Raw genomic sequence first — 25,848 nt, 5'->3', positions numbered from 1 at the left:
AACTTGCACAATTGGTGGCTGGCTTTTTTGCCCCACTGTATATATACACACACACATATTTATAGACATATTCAGGGGAAATTTGGTTGTGGTTACATAGACATGATCGTGACAGATGCCTCTCACCAGGGCTTCTGTACTCAGACTTGGAATCAGTCAGGAGTAATACAGGGGATAAAATCAATGGTCTGTGTCCCAACAGTCTTAAAAGGCTTCCGTTCCTTATCTCCTTTCCTTCATGACCATCGATGAAGGCAATATGCCTGCAAACTATCTGGTACTCTTACTAATCAGTGCTGAAGACCGACCAAGAAAGTGATCTATTTAAGAGTACTGGGGTACAGGCGACTGCAAGCATCTATTTTAAGGATGCATACAATGGGGAGGGTTGGAGTTACACTTCTTGGACCCATTACAGGGAACCTATATGTGCATTAGAACAGGAGGCACTTTCCAGGGTGGAGAGAGAGAGAGTAACAAGTCCAGAGGGTCAGGGTACTGGGGTGTTGGGGGTCAGCCGGCAAACAACTGCGGCTGGAGAGGAGGAGGCAGGAGGTCGTTCTCCACGTTGTCAGCGTCTATGGCAGAAGAGGCGGGGGGGTGCATTTCCAGGGGGAACCTCTCCAACACATCCTGCACTTTGTGCTCCACCCCGTCCCTCCAGTCGATGAGGTCACCCTCCAGGCGGCGAGCTCCCTCCACGACGCGTTCCTGCCTCACGCCCAGCCCCGTCAGCAGGTCCAGACGCTCGTTCATCTCGCTGAAAGCAGCACTGCCTGGAGGGGAGGGGGTAGCCTGGGGCCGCTGGGGGGACGCCTGGCCTGACATGTGGAGCTCAAACACCTCAGCGCTTAGGTTCAGAGACTGGCCATCCAGCTTCTCTATGAAGGCCACCGCACAGCACTGCAGAGGGACAGAGAGAGAGGAGAGAATGAGGGGGGTTAGGGGAATCACAAATTATATTCTTAATATGTGTACAGTGTATGTGTATTTGACTTTGTTTGGTACAGCTTGTCTGTCTGTTTGCTTTGCGTACACAGCCCTCTCACCAGGTTGGTAAAGTAGTATCCGTCCTCTCCGCTCATGAGGCGGCTAGGGTTACAGAAGCGGGTGATGTACTGAATGTTGGACTGCAGCCGTGGAGGGTTGGCCTTCAGGATGATGTAGATGAGGGTGGGCAGGAAGTCATCAGCAGATGCTGCCTCCTTCTTGGTGGTATTGATGGCATTGAATATGTGCTTACTGCAGCGCGTGATGCAGGTCAGCTTGTCCCTGGGCACGCGCTTCGAGTCCATCTCTATCACGTCTACAGGAAGTCAGGGTGGAACAGAGTGGTAGTTCATGTGCTATGATGACATTATACATTACATGCATGTTCAGTCAGTGTTTGGGTCTCACTGTAAAAAAAAACGAAAAACAAATGAATACAGGCTAAAGTCTGACCTGTGATGGCTTTGACCACATTATCAGACACCTCAGGAATCTCCTCATCCACAGGGACACACAGCATCTCAATGGTGACCCAATGCAAGGCCCTGCAACCCACACACACACACACTTTAGTGAACAGATGCACAAGGAGGCATACAGCAGCTTCAATGCTCATACTCAGTATCATATCAGTGTCATTGTCTTTACCTGATTCTCTTCTGAACATCCAGGTCTTTCTTCTCATCGTCTGTGGTCTCAGGACAAAAGACCTCATCGTAGAGACGTGTCATTATGTACCTCTCTACCTCGTCCATCACACTCTCCACGCGCTCCGACGACCCTGGGGTCAACACGGACACAGGCGGGAAAACAGCAAATGTGAGTCATTCAAGGCCTACCTATAGATAGCTCTCAGAAAGGATCAGAGTGTGTTCATTCTCACCTGCAACTTTATCATCAAGCCCCTGTTTCAAGATATCCTTAATGATCTGATATTAGAGTATTAGAGGTGAGGACAGGAGAGGTGTACCTTTGTAGTGTGTTTGCAGGCGGTCTGACAGGTTCTGGTAGAAGTCCTGAACACACTCAGACAGCTCATCAGCACCCAGGTCCTGTGGAACAAGAGCACTAATAGATTGAAGGGATTGTCGTATATTGTCCTTCATTTCAAGTTTAAGGGCGAATTCATGCTGATGTTACTCCAGAGCATTGAGTGAATAACCAAATGTTTTTTTTTGCGTTTGTTTTTGGCATCCTTCTGTTCTACGATGAGGAAGTGAAATGGTCAAAACCCAAGCCACAGGGGTGAATGAATAGAGGTCACACCCATGGGACTCATCAGGCTCTCCACATTCAGAAGCCCCTTATGGTATTGTGGTGTACTACTCACCCTCTTGCAGGCCATGCTCTCTGTGAAGGCCCGGCACTGTTCGAAGATCTCCCTGCCAGGTTTCAGTGTCTTGAGGAAGTCGATGAACTCTCGTGTGGTGCGGTCCGTCTCTAAGGGCTTGCGGCTCACTGAGGGGCTTGGGATCGACTGGGCCTCGCCAGGGACAGAGTCTAGTAGGGTGGAGGACACAGATAATGAAGGGAATGATATGTCTGTGTGTATGTACAATATTCCTTAGGTGGTAGATATAAAAGACTGGCTTTCAGCCAGCCTTTTGATGGGAAGCGGAGAAAATAAGGGTGGGTCTTTATTCATCTCATTCTTTACCAGCACAGCTTGCGGCGTTGTGATTTCACAAAACATCCTTCTGCAATCTGATTTTAGCTAGTCCCTTTTTGCTACGCTTCAAATGCATGGTTCCACATGAAAGCAGTTGCCATACCAAGCAGTGATGCAGCCAGTCAAGATGCTCTCGATGCTGCAGCTATAGAACTTTTTGAGGATCCGAGGGCCCATGACAAATCTTTTCAGTCCCCTAAGGGGGCACCCGTGTTGCTGGTCAGTGTGGCGGATGTGTTGTTGTACCCTCAACACCTGGGGGCAGCCCGTCAGGATGTCCAGGATCCAGTTGCAGAGGGAGGTGTTTAGCTTAGTAATGAGCTTCAAGGGCACTACGGTGTTGAATGCTGAGCTGTAGTCAATGAACAGCATTCTCACCTAAGTGTTCCTTTTGTCACAGTGGGAAAGGGCAGTGTGGAGTGCAATAGAGATTGTGTCATCTGTGGATCTGTTTTGGCGGTATACAAATTGGAGTGTGTCCAGGGTGTCTGGAATGATGGTGTTGATGTGAGCCATAACCAGCCTTTCAAAGCATTTCATGGCTACAGATGTGAGTGCTACGGGGCGATAGTCATTTAGACAGGTAAACTTCGTGTTCGTGGGCACAGAGACTATGGTGGTCTGCAGGAAATATATAGGTATTACAGACTGGGTCAGGGAGAGGTTGAACATCTAGGGAACTGTAGCTGGATGCCCCATGTGACCTTCTTCACAGTGACTGGGGGGGGGGCAGAGTTCTGAAAGAGGGGGGAAAGCGGAACTGTGCTCCAACATTATGCAGAGAAGGGATGCAGTGGTGGTTTGGATCTGCTCATCCCTCCAGTAATGGTAGAGAAAACACTATAAACTGTAAACCCTGTCTCATAGACATGGATCCTACCTTTCTTGGGTGGTGTCTTTGCTGAGGGAGTGAAAAACTTAGTCACTGTGTTGACTTTCCGTGACTTCTCCTTAGTTTTCCTCTCTTCAAATTTGCTGAAGGGTGCGATGGCAGGCTGGGACTGGGCTGCCCCCTGGTGGTTGTTAGCGGATGCTGCCTCCTCCTCCATCTGTAACCTGGGACACAGAACAGACATTGGTGTTACTACTACATGATCAATACTGAAGACATACAGACAGTGGTCCCTAAATAAAACACGACAGATAAGGAAAGAATGTCAGAGATTAAAAAGGCAAGAATCATTTAAACTAATGACAGACAGCAACATGACACTGTTCCATTTGCCTCTGTGAAATTGGCTGTTGAAATGTTTATTAATCAATGTTTTATCTTCGACTCCACCCCTCAATTTTAGTGGGGCATTCAGTGTTTGCCGCCGGGCTCCTCGATTTCAAATCGAGTGCTACCTCTGCCAACCCGGGCAGCAGCTAGGGGAAGATGCATAGCAAGCTTGATCAAACAGACAACACACACCTCTCTGCCAGAGCATGGTCCTCCTGGATCTGTTTGTGTCTGGTTTGTTGGTACTCCTCCCGCCAGCACTTGGAGCAGAGGCCCTGCCAGGCCACATTGCCATAGAAACCACATCCCTTCGTACACAACAGCTCTGACTGGTCCACATGGATCCCACGACGTTCCGGCCCATGGCTCATCCCTCACGGCTAGCAAGAATACTGGTGGGAATGACAATAAAAATACAAGACTGTGAATGATGGCATGGTAGAATGATCAGCCGTCAGAAGTAGCCTAAAGCAAACTTGATGGCTATTACTTATTTATCAGGACTTGACACAGTTGAATGCCTACACACTATGGTCCACATTCAGGTTGAGGTATTTGATAAAAAATTATGTTTAGAGGTAGCTAGCATAATGACACATTTCAATTCAAACACTGAAGGAAATCTCAGTGAATTCCAGCCTATATCAAAATATGATTTCATACTGCGGCAGTGCTTACAACTTTACCACCCAAAGTGGAATTCTGACACATCAATCTGCCCATTTCTGGTGAATATGACTACTGACTCATATTGGTAATGCATGATAAGAAAAACAACACAGGAGGAATTTAATGGATGACCACAAACAATGGTAAAAATGTTTATGGCCTTCTAACTGTAACAAGTTCCAATAGTGAAGCTACACTTGAATTTGTTTGAAGCCACATCACAATGTTAGCTAGCTAGCCATCCTGATGTATTAACACGCTAGCTAGCTAATACCAAATATTTTGTATAACTAACCTACTACTGTGTAATAGCTGCAAGCAATGCACTGAGCTCAGTTCAGCTCTAACTAGCTGATGACATTAGCTAACGTTAGCTAGGCATCTTCTGGTAACTAAATGTAAACAGTAAACCTTTAAACTTAGCTAAAAAACAACAACAACCTCATTTAGTATTCTACAATGTACCCACCTGACCACTGGGTCCTGACCAGAGATAAATTGAACTAAGTAGGGTTTGGCTCACACTACTAGAAGCTAACGTTTGCAGTTGAAGCGCTGGCTAGCGTGACAGTAATTCCTCGAGGACCCAACAAAGTTGACAAGCAATGCAACAATATCGTTAGCTGGCTAACAACATTCTGCGACTCCTTAGCTTTTAAGAAAGATTATTGAGTGTGGATAGTTCGTTTTTTATGCAGCCATTGGCAATATCTGCTACCCATTCCTCTGAACCGAGGTCAAATCAGATTCAGGTTGGATATTCGACAGATATTCGCCTGTAGTTTTCCTTACTTCCACAAACAGGGGTTAGGGACCGTTAACATAGTGACAAATCAACATTTTCAAATGTCAATAGCTCTTTAACCATTACTCCTAAAACTTTCAAAACTGGTTCTAGCTAACCCGATGGCATAGACACACATTGCACACACTTGTTTTTGTCGATGTACATCTTGCACTATTTTCAATTATTTATTTACATTTTTGAATTTCAATAGCTCTTTGGTTATATGACCTACTGACTTCAAACAAGGTTCAGAATGTCCACTGACTACCCTTCTATATTGCACATCCTTTAGTTTGTCCATTTTCATTAATTTGGTCAACTTTAGAATTTTAATAGCTCCTTGGTCATGTGACCTACTGACCTCAAGCAAGGTTTCAGAATGTCCACTCAGTGGGCCTACACATTGCACACCCTTTAGTTTGTCCATTTTCATCTCACACGTTTTCCCATTACTTTTTCAAACTTTCAAATGTCAAAAGCTCCTTGGTCATGTAACCTACATACTTCAAACAAGGTTTCAGAATGTCCACTCAGTGGGCCTACACATTGCACACCCTTTAGTTTGTCAATTTTTATCTCCACGATTTTACAAACATTTTTTAAACTTTATAATTTCAATAGTTCCTTGGTAATGTGACCTACTGACCTCAAACTACATTCAGAATGTCCACGGACTGGCGGAGACAGGCACTGTGAGGCATCCAGTGTGGTAACCCGACGAAGCTGGCCGGAGCCCCGGGGAGAGTTCTCTTGTCTTTGTGAAGGGCAGCGCGCCCTGGAATGGGTTCGCCCTGAGAGAGGGGCCCAAGCCCTGGAAAGCGTTTTCGACTTTGGCGGTGTCCGGTGAGCTCTCCCTGGCCCTTGAAAATCTGGGGGGAGAGGGTGTGAATCTCACGCTGGGCTGTACCCATATCCGCAGCAGATCTCTAAGGTGAACAGCCTCTGGCATGTTATAACAATGTAGGTAAGGGTTGGCAGAAATATCCGTAACTTCGGGATAAGGATTGGCTCAAAGGACTGGGTCTGTCGGGCTGGGGTGCGAAGTGGGTCTGGCGGTTGGTGGTGGCAACTCTGGATGTGCGCCAGGTCCTTCTCGCGGATCTCCCCAGCTACGGCGCTCGCCAGCCTCACACATTGTAAGTTGGGAGGTCTCCTCTACGCCCACTAGACTTGAGGTGGAGACTAAATCCATTGGTCCTGCAGTGATAGGGCATTGCATGGATCTGGCTCATGCCCTACGAAGTATCTCCAGCTTGTCTGGAGGGTAAATTGATTTGATTTGCTGCAGAACCATAAAGCGGACGGAAGAAGCCTAGGTTCCCACTGGGCACGGATCACTGAATGTCAACTTGATGAAATTCAAAGGAGCGTACCCACCTGTCGCGGTCACGCTCAAATCACCCGTGGGGTGACTGTGACCCCCTCATGTCAAAGTGAGGAATATCGATGAAGCGCTGATAAAGGAGGCTTCCTATGGCTCTGTCCCAGAGGGCTGACTGGGAAAGCAAATGATTGAAAGTGGATGATCATTTTCTGTTGCTTCTTCCGAAACCCGGTCGATGGTGCCGCTAAATACTGCAATGGATAGTGAAACCACAGCCAAGGGAACAGGCTTGACGGAATCAGCGTGTAAAGAAGACCCTGTTGAGCTTGACTGTAGTTTTGCACTGTGAAGAGACATGAGAGGTGTAGAATAAGAGGGAGACCTTGGCCGGCAGTGAAATAACACTACTTTTTCACTTTCCCGGTGAGGCGGGGAGGCCAGCACCCGGGTGCTCGCGCTGGGTGTGACCCGCTCCGGGGAAAGGGGCAGGTGGGGAGTTAGACTGGGGCGGTACACCTGTCAAACGGTAATGCAGGTGTCCTAAGGCGAGCTAAGGGAGGACAGAAACTTCCGTGGAGCAGAATGGCAAAAACTTGCTTTATCTTGATCTTGATCTTTCAGTATGAATACAGATCGTGAAAGTGGGGCCTCACGATCCTTCTGAATTTTTTGCTTTTAAGCAGGAGGTGTCAGAAAAGTTACCACAGGTATAACTGGCTTGTGGTGGCCAAGCACTCATAGCGACGTTGCTTTTTGATCCTTCGATGTCGGCTCTTCCTATCATTGTGAGGCAGAATTCACCAAGCTTTGGATTGTTCACCCACTAATAGGGAACTGGGTTTAGACCATCGTGAGACCGGTTAGTTTTACCCTATTGATGATGTGTTGTTGCAATAGTAATCCTGCTCAGTACGAGAGGAACTGCAGGTTCAGATATTTCATGTATTTGATTGGATGAGGAGCCAATGATACGAAGCTACCATCTGTGGTATTATGACTGAACCCCTCTAAGTCAGAATCCCCCCTAAACTTAAGGATACCGTAGCACCGCGGATCTTCGGTTGGCTCGGGATAGCCTGCCTCTTTTGGCAGGTGAGTAGAGCCGTTTGTGACAGGGTTGGGGTGCGGCTGGATGAGCTTCCTCCCCTCTCCTGATGCACAGCCACATTTTACGGGGAAGCTGGTGCTAAATCACTCGTTGACAACCTGATTCTCTGTCAGGGTTTCGTACGTAGAAGAGCAGCTCACTCACTGCGATCTATTGAAAGTTTTTGTTGGGGACGGAAGGCGTCTTCCTCCACCATCCTCCTTCTTTACTTATGGGTTACCAGGTGCATGCAGAAGGGCCAGGGGCCAGACTCAGAGTGTAAGAGAGCCCAGGCAGGCGGGTAGAAGGCATACGACATTGACATTGGGCTCTGGATAGGTGGGGGGCTAGGTGGTGATCGCCCATCCGTCCGGGCCCGTCCTCTGCTGGGACTGTGAGTCAGGTTGGGTCTCACTGTGGAAGTAAAAAGGTCACCAGATGCACGAGGAGGCCTCCCTTAATTAAGGAGGGGGGCACACAGAGTCCGAGCAGGGACGGCCAGACTCATTGGCTGGGTGCAGTACTCAGGCTGTGGAGGTTGGGGACTGAGCGGATAAAAGTGGGCGGGTCACCAGGTGCACAGAGCTTGTTTCAGGTTACTAGGTGCACAAGAACGCCTCCATCAAAGCGTGGGGCACTCCAAGTCCAAGCAGGGGCTTGGGGTAGCACTCAGGCCATAGAGTTTGGAGTGGGGACTTCTGTGAGCAGAAAAAAGCGGGTGGGTCACCAGGAGCACAGGGCCTGTTTCGGGTGCACGTGGTCCCTGGCAGCAGGACTATAGACATTTTAGTAATTCCAGGGAGTAAGCTATACTCTAAGGCCAGGGGAGGGGGGTGTTGACAAGGTAGGGAGAGTAGGTGTGGAGGCCTGGAGGTCTGTAGTTCCAGGGAGAGGCAGGCAGGCGGGCAGGGGGTGTAGGCCTAGAGGCCAGGAGTCAGAGGTCACATGACCAGGGAGCAATTGAAATTGGATCATGTCAAAAATGTATGTAAAATTAAGTGAGATGAAAATTGACAAACTAAAGGGTGTGCAATGTGTAGGCCCACTGAGTGTACATTCTGAACCTTCTTTGTCAGTAGGTCACATGACCCAGGAGCTATTGAAATTTTACATTTAGAAAAATTTGAATGTAAAAGTTTGTACTTTGTTTACGCTCCCTAACTAATTCAACTAGGAATACAAAAATGCTGCTCACATTTCATCGTGTTTATTAGCTTTTCAAAGTGAATTAATGACTAAATCGTGAAAAACAATCGTGCAATGTTGTGCGCAATTTTTCCAACATCATGACACTAATTTGGAGTCTGTGGCTCAAATGGTTTGAAAGCTATTGAGGTTTGAAAGCGCGAACTTCAGTCGAATATCCACTTGAAACTAGTTAGACCCCGGACTTCTCTGACAGACAAGTTTGTTTATGTAGCGTCACCCTTCTTCCTCGTTATCCAACAGCGCTCTCTTGAGACCATTTTGAGACGTTAAGGGTGGGTGGGCCAAGAGCCCGGAGTGGCAGAATTAACGGGTTCGGTTGTAGTGTAATCCCAATTGGATGCCATTTAGCATTTACCGTTTGAGCATAGCTTTAAAGTAGGGAGGGCAGCTCCCTTTATCGCTCCATAGTTATGCATTTAACTAGCTGCAATGTATCATTTTAGTTTGCACAGACAGTACACACATTTACAAGTGAATGAAATTTAAATGAAAGCCCATTCAATATATGATGTGACAGTTATAAGTTAGCTATGTACATTTTAAGTACAAATATACTTTTCCTAATTGTATATCTTGTGAATCAGATAAATACAACATATTGTTCAATGCATATCACGTAAATGTAAATCATGTAAATCTATGCACAAAACCTGCCAATCAGGTTACTGTATAAAATATATGGGAAATTGCTAAGACTTTTTATGACGTTTATGACGTTAAAACTCCAGTAGCCCAGGCCGAAAAGTATTTGGTAGACAACAGGTAGGTATAGGCATATCTTTATCCTATCCGAAATAGCTGGCAGAAAGAAGAGCATAGCTTTATCCACTTCATCTAAGGAATGGCAGGTAAATCATTATAATGTAAACATTATCGGCTGTTTTGCTTATGTAAAAACGTTTAAACAAACATGGTATTTATTTGAACTACTCTGACAAATATAAATATAAAGAATATTGCAATGTTTGTGTTGTAATTTGGGGAAATTGTTTTGCATTTCTACAGCATGCATACTTTCACTTTCGCTATAGCTCTCGAACTCAAGACCAACCTGCACGACGCACGGTCTAGCCCCTTTTTTCTATCGGGAACAGTTAATTTGATAATAATGTGTGTGTGTGCGTGTGTGATAATTTGTTTATCTTTCTCTCTTTGTGTGTGTGTATCTTAGCCCTCGGTGTCCTTTAGGGCTATGTGTGTCTGTCTGTATTACATTTATGATATACCCATTGATTCTTGAAGAATAGAACTTATAGATGACTCATGAGTTTAGTTCAATTGTCCTACCCATCAAAATATAAACTTGGTTTATTCATTTGTGTGTTAACAATGTTATTTGTTAACAAACACTGTATAGCCTCAAAACATGGTTAAAACTATAATGTTGATATCATGGATGGTCAGTCTTTGCATCCATAGCTTTGTCCATGAGTTTGAGAGTGGTTACATTTCACCAGCCCTATCCCTCAGCTGTTTACCAAATCAGTGGCGGGGTGTAACCTTGTTATTGTTCGAGCTGCAGATGGCCACTTTAAAGGATGAATAGGCGTGTATAATACATTGTATGCACAATTACAAAGCAGATGCATAAGACTTAGACATCGCTCCAACGATGATTCAATTGTAGCTCTGATGAATTCCTATTTACTTTCACCAGACAAGGCTCTCCAAGGCTCGCATTACATTCATAGACAGTGTGACGAAGCCAGTGATCAAGCAGCTCCTGGACGACCTTTTGGAAGACCAGGTGCTGAACGATGAAGACACAGAATCGGTGACGGAGGAGAACAGCACTAAGACAAAGCAGGCACGATGCCTCATCGATATGGTGCGGAAGAAAGGGAGGAAAGCCAGTGAGAAGATGATTGTCCGAGTTCAGGAGAGAGATCCTGGACTTTATGACAAATTGGGTCTGGACCCCAGGCAGCCGGCCAAGATGAGTGAGTGAAACTGATGCACCATTCAGTGAGGTCTGTCACAATCCCAAACATCTCTTAGACCTGATAAGAGTTTTTTTTAAACTTTGCAGATACTGTAAATTAAATGTAACATGCTGCGTTTTCCCTGCAGCACCATCAACGCCCCAGTTGTCAGTTGTCGCCAAGTGTCCTCTGTCCTCATCCCCAGCACCAGTGACTTTAAGGAGGGCATTCTTCAGAGGAAGGGTTGCGAGGTTTGAGCTCCACTTGGTTGTCAAAGGATAGATCAGTGTACATGTATTGGTTTTCTGAGTGCCCCAAAATAATTAGCATCTGAGCTTATAGTTCTCTTATTAGACCAATGAGCTTGCTAATGAACGCCTGGGGTTACCTGTGGCACAGTTTAGGAAACACAGTCATTTGAGTTACAATACATTTAAAAAACAAGTCTTGGCGTGAAAGTCCTACAGTGTAAACAAACTATCAAAGTTTCAATTTGTAATTTCACAAACTGCAATAACTGTGTAACAATGTGTACCTACACCATTATTACAGAGTGGTTTTAGGGCGACTTGTAAATTGGGACCAATTTTCCCACATATTTTGATTGAGTTGAATTGTTGCGAGGCTGTATTTCTGTTAAATAACCTTTGCACATGTCATTGCTTTGCACTATAAGATTTACCCTCCAATGGATAAGTCTGGTCGGAAGCGCCTGGCCCTGCTCATAAACAACGTGGAGTTTGATGATAAGAGCATGCTGAGACGAGGTGCAGTGAAGGACGAGGAGAACATAGAGAGGCTTCTCAGGGATCTGGGATATGATGTAGTGAAACATAGAAACCTGGCTGCACAGGTACACAGGGGGAGGAAACATCTCCCCTGCCTCCAGAAGAATGTCTACATGTTTCCTTAGTCTATGGTTTGTCTCCACTATGACTGACTCAGTGTGCTCTTGCAGGAGATGGACGAGGCTGTGAAAGCGTTCTCTAAACGTGAGGAGCACTTATTGTCGGACAGCGTCTTCATGGTGATGATGTCTCACGGGGAGCTGGGAGCCATCATGGGTGTCCACTACAAGGAAGGGGACCCTAAACCTGATGTCTTCCCCATCACCAACATCTTCACACACCTGAATACAGATAACTGCAAAGCACTGGTTAACAAACCCAAAGTCATCCTCATTCAGGCCTGCAGGGGAGGTGATCCTTTCATTGAAAAAAAAGAATTGTTTTTCCAAAATGTATGTAAACCTTTTGTAATGACTTTAACTCGAGTAGAATGCCTCCATATTAAAGAGGATTTGCCTGTGTTATTTCAGGCAATGACGAGTTTGTTTGGGTCAGTGACGCGGTGGCTGGGCCCAGCCATGACCTGGAGTTAGAGAGTGACTCAATCAAGAGGGAACACAACAAAAAGGACTTCATCTCCCTCCTGTCCTGCACACCAGGTTAGTGTGTCATAGTAACACATTCTCAGGCATGATATTGTTTGTAAGTCACTGTGAGTAAACCCTCATTACATTCCGTTCACTTTCAGATACGGTGTCCTACAGAGATCCAAAGATGGGCACCTTTTTTGTCCAACACATCATGGAGACATTCAACACCTATGCCTGTGATGATCATATAGAAGAATTGTTCAGGAAGGCAAGTATCTGGAAACAGAACAGTTGACAATGTTCTTTCCTCATTGCGCTGTATGGAATAATTGATCACCTTTGATTTACTTTGAGCCACAATAACATGTTGGTATTTTCTTCCATACAGGTCATGGTTCGCTTTGAAGATTTCCACATGGGAAAAGGCAGACAGATGCCAACCAAAGACCGAGCCACTCTAACAAAGCACTTCTACCTCTTCCCAGGCCTCTGAGTAGGTGTGATGGTTGATGAATTGTACTGTAATCACAATGGAGGAATAAGGGAGGAACATTGTTTCAGTTTTTCTATATGAAACCATACATCACAATAAAGTGTTTGGTGTCACCATTATGTTTTCATTTATACTTATAATTAACCTTTTAACACATTACTTTATCATCAACAAATTCTGTATTATTAGCTAATTAAAATATTATCCTTTAGAGCTAGGTAGTCTTTTGTTCCAGCCCTGCTCTAACACACCTCATTCAGCTAATCAAAGTCAAGATCAGCAGCTAATTAGTAGAATCAGGTGTGTTAGAGCAGGGCTGAAACAAAAGTATATAGGGCATGTTACCCAGTAGCTTTCCAGGAGGAAGATTGGCCATTCCTGTTTTAACATTTGGAAGATAAGCAAAATACGTCTGGGTGACAAAAGCACTGTGTGCCAAAATAAAAGATCTCACAGCACTCAAAAACATGTAGATGGGATATGCCTTTGGCTACAAATGAAAAGTAGGTTAATTTTGCCTATCCACTATTGTTAGACAGTGAGCAAGCTTGCCTATGGATTGGTGCTACTATAATTTCGGGAAGGAGATGTAGATTTTTTAATACCATAGATGATGTTTAAACCTATGACTTATGTCCATCATAAAATGTTTTTTCAATGACTAGCAGGTCTATTCAAGTTGACTTGCTACTCCTGTGTGCTACTTGGTATGAATTAAACTAAGTAGGCTGGTATGGTTACCAGTGGCCAATTTGGCATAACTGCTCAGCACCCAGGCTCTGGAATGAAGGTTATAGTTTAGTTTTTGAAAATTATAGTCTGTAATAAAGCCCTTTTGTGGGGGAAAACTCATTCTGATTGGCTGGGCCTGGCTTCCCAGGAGTGGTGTGTATTCAAGAAAGATTGACCAAGAAATCAAAAGATTGATAGTTTATCTTTCTCTGTGTTTCAGAATTTTCCTTCAATTCATAAGAGGCTGAATGTATCTCACCGGAGAAAGCATCTGAGCGAGCGAAACAGCGCCCCTCTGTCTCTCTATGTGTAGTGTAATAACGGAGCTGTGAGTCGGGAAGCAGGTGCAGGTGAAACATTTAATAAAACAACAAAACCAGGAACGAGACAAATCCATGTGGCGAAATGCTGGTAACTGGTGAGAAAACATGAGAGTGACATAAAGGGGGAAGACATTATAAAGGTAAAGTCCAGGTGTGAATCATAATGACTAACAGGTGTGAGTAATGATGAGTGCCAGGTGTGCGTAATGATGAATCCCAGGACCGATGGTTAGTATTCTGGCGACGTCGTACACCGGAGGGGAGGAGCAGGAGAAGATGTGACAGTACCTCCCCTCTGATGCCCGGCTCCAGCCGCAGGATGACACCGTCCAAAGGGACGACCCCATGGATGAGGAGCGGGTCGGTCCGGGTGGCAAAGGTGGAAATCACGGATGATGTTGGGGTCCAGAATGTCCTCCACCGTAACCCAACACCGCTCCTCTGGGCCATACCCCTCCAAGTCCACCAGATACTGGAGCCGGCCCCCATGACTTCGGGAGTTCAGTAGGGATCTGACAGTGTATGCCGGACCCCCCTCAATGTCCAGGGGTGGGGTGGAGCTGTGCCGTGGGGGACAGTATCAGCGAGGGGACCAGGAACCACCGGCCTGTAAAGGGATACATGAAAAGAGGGTGAGATACGATAGTGACTGTATGTCACTTCGTTGACACTCCGGAGAACCTTGAACGGCCCCACAAACTGGGGGCTCAGTTTCTTGCAGGGCAGGAGGAGTGGGAGGGTCCTGGTAGAGAGCTAGACACGGTACCCAGGATGGAACACAGGGTCTCACTGCGATTAATTATTTTACGTTTAATAAAATAACAAAACCAGGAACGAGACAAATCCTTGTGGCTAAACGCCGGTACACAAGGACAATACCAACTGGTGAGAAAACATAAGAGAGTGACATATAAAGGGGAGGAAATTATGAAGGTAATGAAGTCCAGGTGTAAATCATAATGATTGACAGGTGCGCGTAATGACGAATCCCAGGACCGGAGGTTAGTATTCTGTTAGTATTCTGGTGACGTCATACACAGGAGGGAAGGAGCAGGAGAAGATGTGACATGTAGGCCATCTATCTGATGCTGTCCGGTCCAAACTAGTAGGACATTGTTGCCCCCTCAGCAGGGATTGCAAGGGATGCCAGCAAGCATTTGGCTTCCCTTGATAAAAAAACTGCCAATCAGCAATCAGATTTGGCATCACTCCTATCAAATTGAATTGAAAGCATATGTCATTGACGCAAACAACTTGAATTGTTGCATCTCGTTGTGTTGTTGTCCACCGGTGGCTAGCTAGGTAGCTAAAATGGTCCCTTTCCTAAATTAGCCGTGGATGGAGATAGGGATTTGGACTTCTGGTTTTACTTATTATTATTGCCAGGTCGCAATTGTAAATGTGAACTTGTTCTCAACTTGCCTACCTGGTTAAATAAAGGTGAAATAAAAATAAAATAAATAAATTATTATCCATACTGGTCAATGATCATAACGGGGATTCTGATCCAACCATTAATTCATACATTGTTTTGCTCCTGGCCTTAGAGGATGGAAGTTAAACATGTAGAGTTGAAGTCGGAAGTTTACATACACCTTAGCCAAATACATTTAAACTCAGTTTTTCACAATTCCTGACATTTAATCCCAGTAAAAATTCCCTGTTTTAGGTCAGTTAGGATCACCACTTTATTTTAAAATGTGAAATGTCAGAATAATATTAGAGAGAAGGATTTAATTCAGCTTTTATTTCTTTCATCACATTCCCAGTGGGTCAGAAGTTTACATACACTCAATTAGTATTTGGTAGCATTGCCTTTAAATTGTTTAACTTTCGGGCAGCCTTCCACAAGCTTCCCACAATAAGTTGGGTGATTTTTGGCACATTTGTCCTGACAGAGCTGGTGTATCTGAGTCAAGTTTGTGGGTCTCCTTGCTCACACACTCCTTTTCAGTTCTGCCCACAAATTTTCTATGGGATTTGGGTCAGAGCTTTGTGATGGCCACTCCAATACCTTGACTTTGTTGTCCTTAAGCCATTCTGCCACAACTTTGGAAGTATGCTTGGGGTCATTCTCCATTTGGAAGTCTCATTTGCAACCAGGCTTTAACTTCCTGACTGATGTTTTGAGATGTTGCGACCCTCCCACTCTGGAGGGTGACGACCCTGTCATGCAGGTGAATGAGGACCCAAAAGCGACTTGGCGAAAACAGAGTCTTTAATCCAGTAAAGTAATTCTACAAACATAAGACATAATTCCACTCGTAATGTCGAGAACAGACTGGAGACTCGATCAAGAACTGCAGGTTGCCTCGGGAAGGCACTTGAACCTAGCAGACTCAGACACCTGCTCTCCACGCAGCATCTGAGGGAAACACGACACGACAGGGCGATACACTGACACAGCACGGTGAACAATAGACAAGGATCCGACAGGGCAGGAACGGAAAACAAGGAGAGAAATAGGGACTCTAATCAGGGAAAAGAATAGGGAACAGGTGTGGGAAGACTAAATGATTGATTAGGGGAATAGGAACAGCTGGGAGCAGGAACGGAACGATAGAGAGAAGAGAGAGAGGAAGGGAGAGAGAAAAAGGGGAACGAACCTAAAAAGACCAGCAGGGGGAAAATGAACAGAGGGAAAAGCCAAAATGACAAGACAATCTAAGACAAAACATGACAGTACCCCCCCACTCACCGAGCGCCTCCTGGCGCACTCGAGGAGGAATCCTGGCGGCAACGGAGGAAATCATCAATGAGTGAACGGTCCAGCACGTCCCGAGACGGAACCCAACTCCTCTCCTCAGGACCGTAACCCTCCCAATCCACTAAGTATTGGTGACCCCGTCCCCGTGAACGCATGTCCATGATCCTACGTACCTTGTAAATAGGTGCGCTCTCGACAAGGACGGGAGGGGGGGAGGGAAGACGAACGGGGTGCGAAGAAAGGGCTTGACACAGGAGACATGGAAGACAGGATGGACGCGACGAAGATGTCGCGGAAGAAGCAGTCGCACAGCGACAGGATTGACGACCTGGGAGACACGGAACGGACCAATGAACCGCGGAGTCAACTTACGAGAAGCTGTCGTAAGAGGAAGGTTGCGAGTGGAAAGCCACACTCTCTGGCCGCAACAATACCTAGGACTCTTAATCCTGCGTTTATTGGCGGCTCTCACAGTCTGTGCCCTGTAACGGCAAAGTGCAGACCTCACCCTCCTCCAGGTGCGCTCACAACGTTGGACAAACGCTTGAGCGGAGGGAACGCTGGACTCGGCAAGCTGGGAAGAGAACAGAGGAGGCTGGTAACCCAGACTACTCTGAAACGGAGATAACCCGGTAGCAGACGAAGGAAGCGAGTTGTGAGCGTATTCTGCCCAGGGGAGCTGTTCTGCCCAAGACGCAGGGTTTCTGAAAGAAAGGCTGCGTAGTATGCGACCAATCGTCTGATTGGCCCTCTCTGCTTGACCGTTAGACTGGGGATGAAACCCGGAAGAGAGACTGACGGACGCACCAATCAAACGACAGAACTCCCTCCAAAACTGTGACGTGAATTGCGGGCCTCTGTCTGAAACGGCGTCTAACGGGAGGCCATGAATTCTGAACACATTCTCGATGATGATTTGTGCCGTCTCCTTAGCGGAAGGAAGTTTAGCGAGGGGAATGAAATGTGCCGCCTTAGAGAACCTATCGACAACCGTAAGAATCACAGTCTTCCCCGCAGACAAAGGCAGACCGGTAATGAAGTCTAGGGCGATGTGAGACCATGGTCGAGAAGGAATGGGGAGCGGTCTGAGACGACCGGCAGGAGGAGAGTTACCCGACTTAGTCTGCGCGCAGTCCGAACAAGCAGCCACGAAACGGCGCGTGTCACGCTCCTGAGTCGGCCACCAAAAGCGCTGGCGAATAGACGCAAGAGTGCCTCGAACACCGGGATGACCAGCTAACTTGGCAGAGTGAGCCCACTGAAGAACAGCCAGACGAGTGGAAACAGGAACGAAAAGGAGGTTACTAGGACAAGAGCGCGGCGACGCAGTGTGCGTGAGTGCTTGCTTAACCTGTCTTTCAATTCCCCAGACTGTCAACCCGACAACACGCCCATAAGGAAGAATCCCCTCGGGATCAGTAGAAGCCACAGAAGAACTAAACAGACGGGATAAGGCATCAGGCTTGGTGTTCTTGCTACCCGGACGGTAAGAAATCACAAACTCGAAACGAGCGAAAAACAACGCCCAACGAGCTTGACGGGCATTAAGTCGTTTGGCAGAACGGATGTACTCAAGGTTCTTATGGTCTGTCCAAACGACAAAAGGAACGATCGCCCCCTCCAACCACTGTCGCCATTCGCCTAGGGCTAAGCGGATGGCGAGCAGTTCGCGGTTACCCACATCATAGTTGCGTTCAGATGGCGACAGGCGATGAGAAAAATAAGCGCAAGGATGAACCTTATCGTCAGACTGGAAGCGCTGGGATAGAATGGCTCCCACGCCTACCTCTGAAGCGTCAACCTCGACAATTAATTGTCTAGTGACGTCAGGAGTAACGAGGATAGGAGCGGACGTAAAACGTTCTTTTAGAAGATCAAAAGCTCCCTGGGCGGAACCGGACCACTTAAAACACGTCTTGACAGAAGTAAGAGCTGTGAGAGGGGCAGCAACTTGACCGAAATTACGAATGAAACGCCGATAGAAATTAGCGAAACCTAAAAAGCGCTGCAACTCGACACGTGACCTTGGAACGGGCCAATCACTGACAGCTTGGACCTTAGCGGAATCCATCTGAATGCCTTCAGCGGAAATAACGGAACCGAGAAAAGTAACGGAGGAGACATGAAAAGAGCACTTCTCAGCCTTCACGTAGAGACAATTCTCTAAAAGGCGCTGTAGAACACGTCGAACGTGCTGAACATGAATCTCGAGTGACGGTGAAAAAATCAGGATATCGTCAAGATAGACAAAAACAAAGATGTTCAGCATGTCTCTCAGAACATCATTAACTAATGCCTGAAAAACAGCTGGCGCATTGGCGAGACCAAACGGCAGAACCCGGTACTCAAAATGCCCTAACGGAGTGTTAAACGCCGTTTTCCACTCGTCCCCCTCTCTGATGCGCACGAGATGGTAAGCGTTACGAAGGTCCAACTTAGTAAAGCACCTGGCTCCCTGCAGAATCTCGAAGGCTGATGACATAAGGGGAAGCGGATAACGATTCTTAACCGTTATGTCATTCAGCCCTCGATAATCCACGCAGGGGCGCAGAGTACCGTCCTTTTCTTAACAAAAAGAACCCCGCCCCGGCCGGAGAGGAAGAAGGCACTATGGTACCGGCGTCAAGAGACACAGATAAATAATCCTCGAGAGCCTTACGTTCGGGAGCCGACAGAGAGTATAGTCTACCCCGAGGGGGAGTGGTCCCCGGAAGGAGATCAATACTACAATCATACGACCGGTGAGGAGGAAGGGAGTTGGCTCGGGACCGACTGAAGACCGTGCGCAGATCATGATATTCCTCCGGCACTCCTGTCAAATCGCCAGGTTCCTCCTGAGAAGTGGGGACAGAAGAAATGGGAGGGATGGCAGACATTAAACACTTCACATGACAAGAAACGTTCCAGGATAGGATAGAATTACTAGACCAATTAATAGAAGGATTATGACATACTAGCCAGGGATGACCCAAAACAACAGGTGTAAAAGGTGAACGAAAAATCAAAAAAGAAATAATCTCACTGTGGTTACCAGATACTGTGAGAGTTAAAGGTAGTGTCTCAAATCTGATACTGGGAAGATGACTACCATCTAAGGCAAACATGGGCGTAGGCTTGTCTAACTGTCTGAAAGGAATGTCATGTTTCCGAGCCCATGCTTCGTCCATGAAACAACCCTCAGCCCCGAGTCAATCAAGGCACTGCATGTAGCACCCGAACCGGTCCAGCGTAGATGGACCGACATAGTAGTACAGGATCTAGATGAAGAGACCTGAGTAGTAGCGCTCACCAGTAGCCCTCCGCTTACTGATGAGCTCTGGCCTTTTACTGGACATGAATTGACAAAATGTCCATCAAATCCGCAATAGAGGCACAGGCGGTTGGTGATCCTCCGTTCCCTCTCCTTAGTCGAGATGCGAATACCTCCCAGCTGCATGGGCTCAGTCTCTGAGCCAGAGGAGGGAGATGGTTGCGATGCGGAGCAGGGAAACACCGTTGACGCGAGCTCTCTTCCACGAGCTTGGTGACGAAGATCTACCCGTCGTTCTATGCGGATGGCGAGAGCAATCAAAGAGTCGACACTGGAGGGAACCTCCCGAGAGAGAATCTCATCTTTGACCACTGCGTGGAGTCCCTCCAGAAAACGAGCGAGCAGCGCCGGCTCGTTCCAGTCACTAGAGGCAGCAAGAGTGCGAAACTCTATAGAGTAATCCGTTATGGATCGATCACCTTGGCATAGGGAAGCCAGGGCCCTAGAAGCCTCCCTACCAAAAACTGAACGGTCAAAAACCCGAATCATCTCCTCTTTAAAGTTCTGGTAATTGTTTGAACAATCAGCCCTTGCCTCCCAGATAGCTGTGCCCCACTCTCGAGCCCGGCCAGTAAGGAGTGAAATGACGTAAGCAACCCGAGCTCTCTCGCTAGAGTATGTGTTGGGTTGGAGAGAGAACACAATATCACACTGGGTGAGAAAGGAGCGGCACTCCGTGGGCTGCCCGGAGTAGCAAGGTGGGTTATTAACCCTAGGTTCCGGAGGCTCGGCAGGCCAGGAAGTAACAGGTGGCACGAGACGAAGACTCTGGAACTGTCCAGAGAGGTCGGAAACCTGAGCGGACAGGTTCTCCACGGCATGGCGAGCAGCAGACAATTCCTGCTCGTGTCTGCCGAGCATGGCTCCTTGGATCTCGACGGCAGTGTTACGAACGTCTGTAGTCGCTGGGTCCATTCTTTGGTCGGATCCTTCTGTCATGCAGGTGAATGAGGACCCAAAAGCGACTTGGCGAAAACAGAGTCTTTAATCCAGTAAAGTAATTCTACAAACATAAGACATAATTCCACTCGTAATGACGAGAACAGACTGGAGACTCGATCAAGAACTGCAGGTTGCCTCGGGAAGGCACTTGAACCTAGCAGACTCAGACACCTGCTCTCCACGCAGCATCTGAGGGAAACACGACACGACAGGGCGATACACTGACACAGCACGGTGAACAATAGACAAGGATCCGACAGGGCAGGAACGGAAAACAAGGAGAGAAATAGGGACTCTAATCAGGGAAAAGAATAGGGAACAGGTGTGGGAAGACTAAATGATTGATTAGGGGAATAGGAACAGCTGGGAGCAGGAACGGAACGATAGAGAGAAGAGAGAGAGGAAGGGAGAGAGAAAAAGGGGAACGAACCTAAAAAGACCAGCAGGGGGAAAATGAACAGAGGGAAAAGCCAAAATGACAAGACAATCTAAGACAAAACATGACAGACCCTCCCACTCTGTCTGCCACATTCTTTCTCTTTGCTCTTGTTTTCCTTAATAGGATGTCGGTGGGCGGAGCCGGGAGGGTCGCCAGCGAAATGGGACACACCTGGGCTCGTGGATAAATACTCCTCTTTCCCATTCATTGAGGAGAATCTCTCAGTGCAGACACACTGTTTGGATGTGACATTTTTGTGGCTGTTTTGTTTGTTTGCTTTGGCACCTTTCAACACCCCTCATGATCATATTTATGCATGCAACCACTCACTTACACTACTGATTACTGACTACACACACCATTGTTAATTGTATTTAGGTTATTTCAGATAATAAATATATTTTTGTTATTCCTTAACTCCCCGTTGTCTCCCTTTTTGTTACGGACTTCGAGCCGGTTCATAACAAATATATCCACATGATTTTCATCCTTCATGATGCCATCTATTTTGTGAAGTGCACCAGTCCCTCTTACAGCAAAGCACTCCCATAACATGATGCTGCCAACCCCGTGCTTCACAGATGGGATGTTGTTCTTCGGCTTGCAAGCCTCTCGCTATTTCCTCCAAACATAACGATGGTCATTATGGCCAAACAGTTCTATTTTTGTTTCATCAGACCAGAGGACCTTTCTCCAAAAAGTATGATCTTTGTCCCCATGTGCAGTTGCAAACCGTAGTCTGGCTTTTTTATGGTGGTTTTGGAGCAGTGGCTTCTTCCTTGCTGAGCAGCCTTTCAGGTTATGTGAATATAGGACTCGTTTTACTGTGGATATACAGTGGGGAGAACAAGTATTTGATACACTGCCAATTATGCAGATTTTCCTACTTACAAAGCATGTAGAGGTCTGTAATTTGTATCATAGGTAAACTTCAACTGTGAGAGACATAATTTAAAACAAAAATCCAGAAAATCACATTGTAGGATTTTTAAGTAATTAATTAGTATTTTATTGCATGACATAAGTATTTGATACATCAGAAAAGCAGAACTAAATATTTGTTACAGAAACCATTGTTTGCAATTACAGAGATCATACGTTTCCTGTAGTTCTTGACTAGGTTTGCACCCTGCAGCAGGGATTTTGGCCCACTCCTCCATACAGACCTTCTCCAGATCCTTCGGGTTTCGGGGCTGTCGCTGGGCAATATGGACCTTCAGCTCCCTCCAAAGATTTTCTATTGGGTTCAGGTCTGGAGACTGGCTAGGCCACTCCAGGACCTTGAGATGCTTCTTACGGAGCCACTCCTTAGTTGCCCTGTCTGTGTGTTTTGGGTCATCGTCATGCTGGAAGACCCAGCCACGACCCATCTTCAATGCTCTTACTGAGGGAAGGAGGTTGTTGGTCAAGATCTCGCGATACATGGCCCCATCCATCCTCCCCTCAATATGGTGCAGTCGTCCTGTCCCCTTTGCAGAAAAGCATCCCCAAAGAATGATGTTTCCACCTCCATGCTTCACGGTTGGGATGGTGTTCTTGGGGTTGTACTCATCCTTCTTGTTCCTCCAAACATGGCGAGTGGAGTTTAGACCAAAAAGCTCTATTTTTGTCTCATCAGACCACATGACCTTCTCCCATTCCTCCTCTGGATCATCCAGATGGTCATTGGCAAACTTCAGACGGGCCTGGACATGCGCTGGCTTGAGCAGCGGGACCTTGCGTGCGCTGCAGGATTTTAATCCATGACGGCGTAATGTGTTACTAATGGTTTTCTTTGAGACTGTGGTCCTAGCTCTCTTCGGGTCAATGACCAGGTCCTGCTGTATAGTTCTGGGCTGATCCCTCACCTTCCTCATGATCATTGATGCCCCACGAGGTGAGATCTTGCATGGAGCCCCAGACCGAGGGTAATTGACCGTCATCTTGAACTCCTTCCATTTTCTAATAATTGCACCAACAGTTGTTGCCTTCTCACTGAGCTGCTTGCCTATTGTCCTGTAGCCCATCCCAGCCTTGTGCAGGTCTACAATTTCACCCTGATGTCCTTACACAGCTCTCTGGTCTTGGACATTGTGGAGAGGTTGGAGTCTGTTTGATTGAGTGTGTGGACAGGTGTATTTTATACAGGTAACAAGTTTAAACAGGTGCAGTTAATACAGGTAAAGAGTGGAGAACAGAAGGGCTTCTTAAAGAAATACGAACAGGTCTGTGAGAGCCAGAATTCTTACTGGTTGGTAGGTGATCAAATACATATGTATCAAATACTTATGTCTCGAAACAGGGGCAGCGGGAAAAAATACATGTCATCTGTGCAATTAAATAGAAAATGGAGGACGCTTTTCTTTGGTTCATTTCACTCCTGTTGTAAAGTTAATCAATGTGCTACATATTATAAAATCATATAAATAAATATATTGGGCCTAGCCTATAGAAATGTGATGGGATCCTCCTATTTTTAGTAGAGGCCATCACTCTGTTTTCTCCTGCAATTCCATAGCCTATAGCAATGTTGCGCAACATGAGCCCATGGGCTCTCATTAAGTTTTTGATTCGATTTTTGATTACATTTGCATTGACGTCAGAGTGATTAGACGGACAATAGATTGGTACCAGGCAGATAGCAAGTTTGGTAGGATACTAATGACCATCAACAGCATCAGAGCTTGGAGAAGCCAAATTACCGTGACCGAACAGTCACGTGGAATTTGACTGCCTTCATGACTCGTGACCTCCGGTATGGTGGTAATAAGGTCACTGCAACAGCCCTAACAATGGCGTTGATGAAAAATAATACAACCAGGACAACAGAATTAAGCCACAAATGATTTTAGGTGTCATAATATTGTTATACCGTAGAGGATAACAAATATAAATGTATCTGTCACAGGACAAAACTGCTAAATTACTAAATTCTGTTATAGCGTTTGTGTACAACACATACATCTGGAGATAACAATAAAGAAGGGAAATATCATGTGTGTCAGAGAGTAAGTAAAACATGAGAGCAGGAAACAAACCAGTGCTCTCATTAAACTGTTTAACAAACAAAGCACATACGGCTGGCCCTTAAATGTACACGGAGAGCTAATGTTAATAATATGCATTTAAATCTTTCATGGCTCAAAGTGGAAGAGAGATTGACTTCATCACAACTTGTTTTTGTAAGAAGTGTTGAAGTGTTGACATGCTGAATGCACCAAGGTGTTCGTATAAACCACTAGCAGACAGCTTGGACACCCATGCACACACCACAACACATGCCACCAAAGGTCTCTTCACAATCCCCAAGTCAAGAACAGACTATGGGAGACGCACAGTACTACATGGAGCCAATGGGTACGTGAAACTCAATTTCACATCAGGTAACTGATGCAAGCAGTAGAATCAGATTTTAAAAACAGATACAAATACATGTTATGGAACAGCGGGGACTGTGAAGAGACACAGGCACAGACACACATACACATGATAAGACACACACTCTACACACACGTACACATGGATGTGGTATATGTGGAGTGGAGTAGTGGCCTGAGGGAACACACCTAATATATTGGGTAAAGTGTTATAGAATTTAATGTCATTTAACATTTTAAATTGTATATAACTCACTTAATTTTGCAGGACCCAGGGAAGAGTAGCTGCTGCCTTGGTCTTGGGAGTTGGTAAAGACGTGCTGTCCATTTTTGAAGAAGAGTAGCCAATCCTCTATAGTAATGTAGCTTACATATACTGTAAATTAAAACGATATCACAAAGGCCAACATAAATTGATAATTCCTTAACTTGTTCTTGATTCAGTGATATATTTTCCCACATCTATACTCACTAATATAGATGCCTTTACATTTCTCCTTATAACATAATTCATAGCCTAAATCAAACAATATTATACTTTGCATCCTGCAGTCATATGATTTATTACTTTCAAATGCAAAATAATTGATTACATGTAAAGTATGTTAAATCCAAAATGAAGACTGACCATTTCTACATGATGACCTGCTTAAACTAAAAGCTCCTCACTTGATTATTATACTTGTGAGATTGAATTTAAAAAATGCCTACCATGGTGTGATATGCGAATGGTCACCTATACCTGTCAAGGAAACAATATAGAGAAAAACAGATACCATTTTTGTAACAGGCCCTCCAGGGGGTTGAAATGCCTTTCTTATGTTCTATAGAAATACAGTAATTAATAGAGAAGAGTAGATTAAACAGAGCATGTCTAGCCAATGTTAAATGGCTAGCTAGTTGGCAGCTAGGAACTTACTCTTAGGGAGTGCGTAACTGGCGGCAGGATAGTCAGGCGCAGGAGAGAAAACTGGGTAATCAACGGAGCAGTTTTATTCATAAAACCACCTGTAACCAGAACCACAAACAAATGGGTACGAAACCTGTCACGCACCAGAGAAAGCGTGCACATGCACTTACAATAAACAATTCCGCACAAAGACATGGGGAGAACAGAGGGTTAAATACACAGCATGAAATGAGGGAAATTGAGACCAGGTGTGTGAGAAGACAAGACAAAACAAATGGAAAATGAAAAGTGGATTGATGATGGCTAGAAGACCGGCGACGACGAGTGCCGAGCGCCGCTCGAACAAGGTGAGGAACCGATTCGGTGGAAGTCGTGACAC

At 45.9% G+C, this 25,848-nt stretch overlaps 1 protein-coding gene and 1 pseudogene across 1 annotated transcript; one reads left to right on the top strand and one right to left on the bottom strand.

Moving 5' to 3' along the window:
• Positions 1–5,340, bottom strand: LOC123993952 (rab5 GDP/GTP exchange factor-like). The gene is made up of 9 exons (XM_046296432.1): positions 5,020–5,340; positions 4,074–4,273; positions 3,540–3,715; positions 2,321–2,490; positions 1,961–2,042; positions 1,639–1,771; positions 1,444–1,535; positions 1,050–1,306; positions 1–903 (listed from the first exon to the last, which is right to left on the bottom strand). The coding sequence occupies exons 2-9, from the start codon at positions 4,250–4,252 to the stop codon at positions 514–516; spliced, it is 1,479 nt and encodes a 492-aa protein (XP_046152388.1). The 5' UTR covers positions 4,253–4,273; positions 5,020–5,340; the 3' UTR covers positions 1–513.
• Positions 5,341–10,338: 4,998 nt separating this feature from the next.
• Positions 10,339–15,493, top strand: LOC123992306 (annotated as a pseudogene).
• The last annotated feature ends 10,355 nt before the right edge of the window (positions 15,494–25,848 follow it).

This window comes from Oncorhynchus gorbuscha, linkage group LG13 (assembly GCF_021184085.1).
Source record: "Oncorhynchus gorbuscha isolate QuinsamMale2020 ecotype Even-year linkage group LG13, OgorEven_v1.0, whole genome shotgun sequence".
In the NCBI taxonomy this organism is placed as follows: domain Eukaryota; kingdom Metazoa; phylum Chordata; class Actinopteri; order Salmoniformes; family Salmonidae; genus Oncorhynchus; species Oncorhynchus gorbuscha.
The sequence above is the reverse complement of the archived record's forward strand: the minus strand, read 5'-3'. Positions and strand labels throughout refer to the sequence as shown.

Excerpts from the sequence above, each read along its gene's own strand:
- LOC123993952 (XM_046296432.1), bottom strand. The coding sequence starts at position 4,252 with ATGAGCCATGGGCCGGAACGTCGTGGGATCCATGTGGACCAGTCAGAG. Across the intron at positions 2,043-2,320 it reads AGAGCATGGCCTGCAAGAGG|GACCTGGGTGCTGATGAGCT; the intron begins GTGAGTAGTACA and ends CTTGTTCCACAG. Across the intron at positions 1,536-1,638 it reads GATGTTCAGAAGAGAATCAG|GGCCTTGCATTGGGTCACCA; the intron begins GTAAAGACAATG and ends TGTGGGTTGCAG.